Source organism: Eucyclogobius newberryi, unplaced genomic scaffold (genome assembly GCF_026437365.1).
Source record: "Eucyclogobius newberryi isolate DKJ021-1_F unplaced genomic scaffold, fEucNew1.0.hap1 SCAF_3, whole genome shotgun sequence".
In the NCBI taxonomy this organism is placed as follows: domain Eukaryota; kingdom Metazoa; phylum Chordata; class Actinopteri; order Gobiiformes; family Gobiidae; genus Eucyclogobius; species Eucyclogobius newberryi.
This window is the reverse complement of record NW_027315945.1, coordinates 41,312,479-41,320,967: the sequence shown is the minus strand read 5'-3', so window position 1 is coordinate 41,320,967 and position 8,489 is coordinate 41,312,479. Positions and strand designations below refer to the sequence as shown.

Sequence of the window (8,489 nt, the reverse complement as noted above, 5' to 3'; positions counted from 1 at the left end):
CTCTTCTGTGTGTGTCATGTTTCAGCTCTCTCTTCTGTGTGTTTCATGTTTCAGCTCTCTCTTCTGTGTGTTTCATGTTTCAGCTCTCTCTTCTGTGTGTTTCATGTTTCAGCTCTCTCTTCTGTGTGTTTCATGTTTCAGCTCTCTCTTCTGTGTGTGTCATGTTTCAGCTCTCTCTTCTGTGTGTTTCATGTTTCAGCTCTCTCTTCTGTGTGTTTCATGTTTCAGCTCTCTCTTCTGTGTGTGTCATGTTTCAGCTCTCTCTTCTGTGTGTGTCATGTTTCAGCTCTCTCTTCTGTGTGTTTCATGTTTCAGCTCTCTCTTCTGTGTGTTTCATGTTTCAGCTCTCTCTTCTGTGTGTTTCATGTTTCAGCTCTCTCCGTACGACAACCTGCTCCTGTGCCAGCCGGTGTCTTCTCCTCTGCCGCTCAGGTCAGTACTCCTTGTTGTTGTTGTTGTCGTCCTTGTTGTTGTTGTTGTTAACATTGTTGTTGTGGTGTGTCTGCAGCGGGGCCAGTTTCCTGAAGCTCCTGCAGAACCTGGGTCCAGAGCACTGCTGCTGCCTCCTAGTGGCCACTCTGACTGAACACAAGCTCCTGCTGCACTCGCTGAGGCCCGATGTGCTCACGTCTGTGAGCGAGGCCCTGGTCGCTGTGAGTACCTCAAATATATATACAAATACTGCATGTATGACCTGTTTGTACCTCACTGCAGAGGTACATGACATACAAATACTGCATGTATGACCTGTTTGTACCTCACTGCAGAAGTACATGACATACAAATACTGCATGTATGACCTGTTTGTACCTCACTGCAGAAGTACATGACGTATACAAATACTGCATGTATGACCTGTTTGTACCTCACTGCAGAAGTACATGACGTATACAAATACTGCATGTATGACCTGTTTGTACCTCACTGCAGAAGTACATGACGTATACAAATACTGCATGTATGACCTGTTTGTACCTCACTGCAGAAGTACATGACATACAAATACTGCATGTATGACCTGTTTGTACCTCACTGCAGAAGTACATGACATACAAATACTGCATGTATGACCTGTTTGTACCTCACTGCAGAAGTACATGACATACAAATACTGCATGTATGACCTGTTTGTACCTCACTGCAGAAGTACATGACGTATACAAATACTGCATGTATGACCTGTTTGTACCTCACTGCAGAAGTACATGACGTATACAAATACTGCATGTATGACCTGTTTGTACCTCACTGCAGAAGTACATGACATACAAATACTGCATGTATGACCTGTTTGTACCTCACTGCAGAAGTACATGACGTATACAAATACTGCATGTATGACCTGTTTGTACCTCACTGCAGAAGTACATGACGTATACAAATACTGCATGTATGACCTGTTTGTACCTCACTGCAGAAGTACATGACATACAAATACTGCATGTATGACCTGTTTGTACCTCACTGCAGAAGTACATGACATACAAATACTGCATGTATGACCTGTTTGTACCTCACTGCAGAAGTACATGACGTATACAAATACTGCATGTATGACCTGTTTGTACCTCACTGCAGAAGTACATGACGTATACAAATACTGCATGTATGACCTGTTTGTACCTCACTGCAGAAGTACATGACATACAAATACTGCATGTATGACCTGTTTGTACCTCACTGCAGAAGTACATGACATACAAATACTGCATGTATGACCTGTTTGTACCTCACTGCAGAAGTACATGACATACAAATACTGCATGTATGACCTGTTTGTACCTCACTGCAGAAGTACATGACGTATACAAATACTGCATGTATGACCTGTTTGTACCTCACTGCAGAAGTACATGACGTATACAAATACTGCATGTATGACCTGTTTGTACCTCACTGCAGAAGTACATGACATACAAATACTGCATGTATGACCTGTTTGTACCTCACTGCAGAAGTACATGACATACAAATACTGCATGTATGACCTGTTTGTACCTCACTGCAGAAGTACATGACGTATACAAATACTGCATGTATGACCTGTTTGTACCTCACTGCAGAAGTACATGACATACAAATACTGTTTGTACCTCACTGCAGAAGTACATGACATACAAATACTGCATGTATGACCTGTTTGTACCTCACTGCAGAAGTACATGACATACAAATACTGCATGTATGACCTGTTTGTACCTCACTGCAGAAGTACATGACATACAAATACTGCATGTATGACCTGTTTGTACCTCACTGCAGAAGTACATGACATACAAATACTGCATGTATGACCTGTTTGTACCTCACTGCAGAAGTACATGACATACAAATACTGCATGTATGACCTGTTTGTACCTCACTGCAGAAGTACATGACGTATACAAATACTGCATGTATGACCTGTTTGTACCTCACTGCAGAAGTACATGACATACAAATACTGCATGTATGACCTGTTTGTACCTCACTGCAGAAGTACATGACATACAAATACTGCATGTATGACCTGTTTGTACCTCACTGCAGAAGTACATGACGTATACAAATACTGCATGTATGACCTGTTTGTACCTCACTGCAGAAGTACATGACATACAAATACTGCATGTATGACCTGTTTGTACCTCACTGCAGAAGTACATGACATACAAATACTGCATGTATGACCTGTTTGTACCTCACTGCAGAAGTACATGACGTATACAAATACTGTTTGTATGACCTGTTTGTACCTCACTGCAGAAGTACATGACATACAAATACTGCATGTATGACCTGTTTGTACCTCACTGCAGAAGTACATGACATACAAATACTGCATGTATGACCTGTTTGTACCTCACTGCAGAAGTACATGACATACAAATACTGCATGTATGACCTGTTTGTACCTCACTGCAGAAGTACATGACGTATACAAATACTGCATGTATGACCTGTTTGTACCTCACTGCAGAAGTACATGACATACAAATACTGCATGTATGACCTGTTTGTACCTCACTGCAGAAGTACATGACATACAAATACTGCATGTATGACCTGTTTGTACCTCACTGCAGAAGTACATGACATACAAATACTGTTTGTACCTCATTGCAGAAGTACCTGACATACAAATACTGCATGTATGACCTGTTTGTACCTCACTGCAGAAGTACATGACATATACAAATACTGTTTGTACCTCACTGCAGAAATACATGACATATACAAATACTGCATGTATGACCTGTTTGTACCTCACTGCAGAAGTACCTGACATACAAATACTGCATGTATGACCTGTTTGTACCTCACTGCAGAAGTACATGACATATACAAATACTGTTTGTACCTCACTGCAGAAGTACATGACATATACAAATACTGCATGTATGACCTGTTTGTACCTCACTGCAGAAGTACATGACATACAAATACTGCATGTATGACCTGTTTGAAGTACTTCTCAATGGAATAAAGCATCAGGCAAAACACAGACAAGACCTTAGAGCTGGACCTGAGAGCTGGACCTGAGAGCTGGACCTGAGAGCTGGACCTGAGAGCTGGACCTGAGAGCTGGACCTGAGAGCTGGACCTGAGAGCTGGACCTGAGAGCTGGACCTGAGAGCTGGACCTTAGAGCTGGACCTGAGAGCTGGACCTTAAAACTGGACCTGAGAGCTGGACCTGAGAGCTGGACCTTAGAGCTGGACCTGAGAGCTGGACCTGAGAGCTGGACCTTAGAGCTGGACCTGAGAGCTGGACCTTAAAACTGGACCTGAGAGCTGGACCTGAGAGCTGGACCTTAGAGCTGGACCTTAGAGCTGGACCTGAGAGCTGGACCTGAGAGCTGGACCTTAGAGCTGGACCTTAGAGCTGGACATGAGAGCTGGACCTTAGAGCTGGACCTTAGAGCTGAACCTGAGGGTTGGACCTTAGGTCCAGCAGGGGGCGCTCTAGCACACAGAATCACACCATCAGCAGAGTGGATTCTTCTGCGTTTTAGATTATGTTTAATTGAATTAAATCCAATTGTAAATAACAGAGGTCCGAGGACAGAGCCTTGAGGAACACCTTTATTAAGATAAGAACGCTCAGATTGAAAGTATCAGCAGAAACAGCTTGAGCTCGACATCCAGATGATCCAAGAGAATCCAGAGATCGACTGGATCAAAGCAACACTTTCTTCATGACGATAGTGACATCGTGTAGAACTTCAGCAGCTGCGATAGTTCTGTGCTCTAACTCCAGACTCTAGCTCCTGGTTCTTATGAGCTTCTCCAAGAGTTTGACCTTTCCTCCAGAACTGACCTTTCCTCCAGAACTGACCTTTCCTCTTCTGCTGTGGTGTTCTCCTCAGATGCTGTTCCCTCTGCGCTGGCTCTGCCCGTACATCCCGCTCTGTCCTCTGCAGATGTCAGATGTTCTCCTGGCTCCTATGCCCTTCATTGTGGGCGTTCACTCCAGTTACTTTGACCTCCACGACCCGCCTCCAGAGGTCGTCTGCGTGGACCTGGACACCAACACCATCTTCCAGTCAGTGCCACACAAACACAGTCGTCATGAGACGTCTTAAGCGAAGGACAAATGTGGATAATGACGTGAGAGTTCATCAGGTTTTAAGGGTTGAATGTGTCGTTGTTCAGGTCTGAAGATAAGAAGCCGCTGTCGTGGAAGTCTCTCCCAAGGAAACACGGAAAGATGTTGTTCAGCACTTTGAGCCAACTGCACAAGACTCTAGAGAAGAGTGAGTCTGCTCCAGAACCCCCTAGAGTCTGCTCCAGAACCCCCTAGAGTCTGCTCCAGACCCCCCTAGAGTCTGCTCCAGAACCCCCTAGAGTCTGCTCCAGAACCCCCTAGAGTCTGCTCCAGAACCCCCTAGAGTCTGCACCAGACCCCCCTAGAGTCTGCTCCAGACCCCCCTAGAGTCTGCTCCAGACCCCCCTAGAGTCTGCTCCAGACCCCCCTAGAGTCTGCTCCAGAACCCCCTAGAGTCTGCTCCAGAACCCCCTAGAGTCTGCTCCAGACCCCCCTAGAGTCTGCTCCAGACCCCCCTAGAGTCTGCTCCAGAACCCCCTAGAGTCTGCTCCAGAACCCCCTAGAGTCTGCTCCAGACCCCTCTAGAGTCTGCTCCAGAACCCCCTAGAGTCTGCTCCAGACCCCCTAGAGTCTGCTCCAGACCCCCCTAGAGTCTGCTCCAGAACCCCCTAGAGTCTGCTCCAGAACCCCCTAGAGTCTGCTCCAGAACCCCCTAGAGTCTGCTCCAGAACCCCCTAGAGTCTGCTCCAGAACACCCTAGAGTCTGCTTTAGAACCCCCTAGAGTCTGCTCCAGAACCCCCTAGAGTCTGCTCCAGACCCCTCTAGATTCTGCTCCAGAACCCCCTAGAGTCTGCTCCAGAACACCCTAGAGTCTGCTTTAGAACCCCCTAGAGTCTGCTCCAGAACCCCCTAGAACCTGTTCCAGAACCCCCCTAGAGCCTGCTCCAGAACCCCCTAGAGTCTACTTCAGAACCCCCTAGAGTCTGCTCCAAAACCCCCTAGATTCTGCTCCAGAACCCCCTAGAACCTGCTCCAGAACCCCCTAGAGTCTACTCCAGAACCCCCTAGAGTCTGCTCCAGAACCCCCTAGAGTCTGCTCCAGACCCCCCTAGAGTCTGCTCCAGAACCCCCTAGAGTCTGCTCCAGACCCCTCTAGAGTCTGCTCCAGAACCCCCTAGAGTCTGCTCCAGAACACCCTAGAGTCTGCTTTACAACCCCCTAGAGTCTGCTCCAGAACCCCCTAGAACCTGTTCCAGAACCCCCCTAGAGCCTGCTCCAGAACCCCCTAGAGTCTACTTCAGAACCCCCTAGAGTCTGCTCCAAAACCCCCTAGATTCTGCTCCAGAACCCCCTAGAACCTGCTCCAGAACCCCCTAGAGTCTACTCCAGAACCCCCTAGAGTCTACTTCAGAACCCCCTAGAACCTGTTCCGGAACCCCCCTAGAGCCTGCTCCAGAACCCCCTAGAGTCTTCTCCAGAACCCCCTAGAACCTGCTCCAGAACCCCCTAGAGTCTACTCCAGAACCCCCTAGAGTCTACTTCAGAACCCCCGAGAGTCTGCTCCAGACCCCCCTAGAGTCTGCTCCAGAACCCCCCTAGAGTCTGCTCCAGAACCCCCTAGAACCTGTTCCAGAACCCCCCTAAACTGTGGCTCGTGTGTGTGACACTGTGGCTCGTGTGTGACCTGTGGCTCGTGTGTGTGACACTGTGGCTCGTGTGTGTTAAACTGTGGCTCGTGTGTGTGACACTGTGGCTCGTGTGTGACACTGTGGCTCGTGTGTGAGACACTGTGGCTCGTGTGTGTTACACTGTGGCTCGTGTGTGACACTGTGGCTCGTGTGTGTGACACTGTGGCTCGTGTGTGTGACACTGTGGCTCGTGTGTGACCTGTGGCTCGTGTGTGTGACACTGTGGCTCGTGTGTGTGACACTGTGGCTCGTGTGTGTTACACTGTGGCTCGTGTGTGACACTGTGGCTCGTGTGTGTGACACTGTGGCTCGTGTGTGACACTGTGGCTCGTGTGTGTGACACTGTGGCTCGTGTGTGTTAAACTGTGGCTCGTGTGTGACACTGTGGCTCGTGTGTGTGACACTGTGGCTCGTGTGTGTTAAACTGTGGCTCGTGTGTGTTAAACTGTGGCTCGTGTGTGTGACACTGTGGCTCGTGTGTGTGACACTGTGGCTCGTGTGTGTTACACTGTGGCTCGTGTGTGACACTGTGGCTCGTGTGTGTGACACTGTGGCTCGTGTGTGACACTGTGGCTCGTGTGTGTGACACTGTGGCTCGTGTGTGTTAAACTGTGGCTCGTGTGTGACACTGTGGCTCGTGTGTGTGACACTGTGGCTCGTGTGTGTGACACTGTGGCTCGTGTGTGTTAAACTGGCTCGTGTGTGTTAAACTGTGGCTCGTGTGTGACACTGTGGCTCGTGTGTGTGACACTGTGGCTCGTGTGTGACACTGTGGCTCGTGTGTGTTACACTGTGGCTCGTGTGTGACACTGTGGCTCGTGTGTGTGACACTGTGGCTCGTGTGTGTTACACTGTGGCTCGTGTGTGTGACACTGTGGCTCGTGTGTGTTACACTGTGGCTCGTGTGTGTGACACTGTGGCTCGTGTGTGTGACACTGTGGCTCGTGTGTGTGACACTGTGGCTCGTGTGTGTTACACTGTGGCTTGTGTGTGTTACACTGTGGCTCGTGTGTGTGACACTGTGGCTCGTGTGTGTGACACTGTGGCTCGTGTGTGACACTGTGGCTCGTGTGTGTTACACTGTGGCTCGTGTGTGTGACACTGTGGCTCGTGTGTGTGACACTGTGGCTCGTGTGTGTTACACTGTGGCTCGTGTGTGACACTGTGGCTCGTGTGTGACACTGTGGCTCGTGTGTGACACTGTGGCTCGTGTGTGTGACACTGTGGCTCGTGTGTGTGACACTGTGGCTCGTGTGTGTTACACTGTGGCTCGTGTGTGACACTGTGGCTCGTGTGTGACACTGTGGCTCGTGTGTGACACTGTGGCTCGTGTGTGTGACACTGTGGCTCGTGTGTGTGACACTGTGGCTCGTGTGTGACACTGTGGCTCGTGTGTGACACTGTGGCTCGTGTGTGACACTGTGGCTCGTGTGTGAGACACTGTGGCTCGTGTGTGACACTGTGGCTCGTGTGTGTGACACTGTGGCTCGTGTGTGACACTGTGGCTCGTGTGTGAGACACTGTGGCTCGTGTGTGACACTGTGGCTCGTGTGTGTGACACTGTGGCTCGTGTGTGTTACACTGTGTCTCGTGTGTGTGACACTGTGGCTCGTGTGTGACACTGTGGCTCGTGTGTGTGACACTGTGGCTCGTGTGTGTGACACTGTGGCTCGTGTGTGACACTGTGGCTCGTGTGTGACACTGTGGCTCGTGTGTGTGACACTGTGGCTCGTGTGTGACACTGTGGCTCGTGTGTGTGACACTGTGTCTCGTGTGTGACACTGTGGCTCGTGTGTGTGACACTGTGGCTCGTGTGTGTGACACTGTGGCTCGTGTGTGTGACACTGTGTCTCGTGTGTGACACTGTGGCTCGTGTGTGTGACACTGTGGCTCGTGTGTGTGACACTGTGGCTCGTGTGTGACACTGTGGCTCGTGTGTGTGACACTGTGGCTCGTGTGTGACACTGTGGCTCGTGTGTGACACTGTGGCTCGTGTGTGTGACACTGTGGCTCGTGTGTGTGACACTGTGGCTCGTGTGTGACACTGTGGCTCGTGTGTGTGACACTGTGGCTCGTGTGTGTGACACTGTGGCTCGTGTGTGACACTGTGGCTCGTGTGTGACACTGTGGCTCGTGTGTGACACTGTGGCTCGTGTGTGTGACACTGTGGCTCGTGTGTGTGACACTGTGGCTCGTGTGTGACACTGTGGCTCGTGTGTGTGACACTGTGGCTCGTGTGTGACACTGTGGCTCGTGTGTGACACTGTGGCTCGT

General features: G+C 49.6%; 1 protein-coding gene across 1 annotated transcript in view; it reads left to right on the top strand.

The window, feature by feature from the left end:
* The first annotated feature begins 323 nt into the window (after positions 1-323).
* dennd4b (DENN/MADD domain containing 4B) overlaps positions 324-8,489 on the top strand; it is a 44,359-nt gene continuing 36,193 nt past the window's right edge. The window contains exons 1-4 of the mRNA XM_072460963.1: positions 324-432; positions 509-653; positions 4,348-4,523; positions 4,634-4,734. Of these exons, the coding sequence (XP_072317064.1) occupies positions 365-432; positions 509-653; positions 4,348-4,523; positions 4,634-4,734 (490 nt within the window). The 5' untranslated portion in view covers positions 324-364. The remainder of the gene's footprint in view (positions 433-508; positions 654-4,347; positions 4,524-4,633; positions 4,735-8,489) is intronic.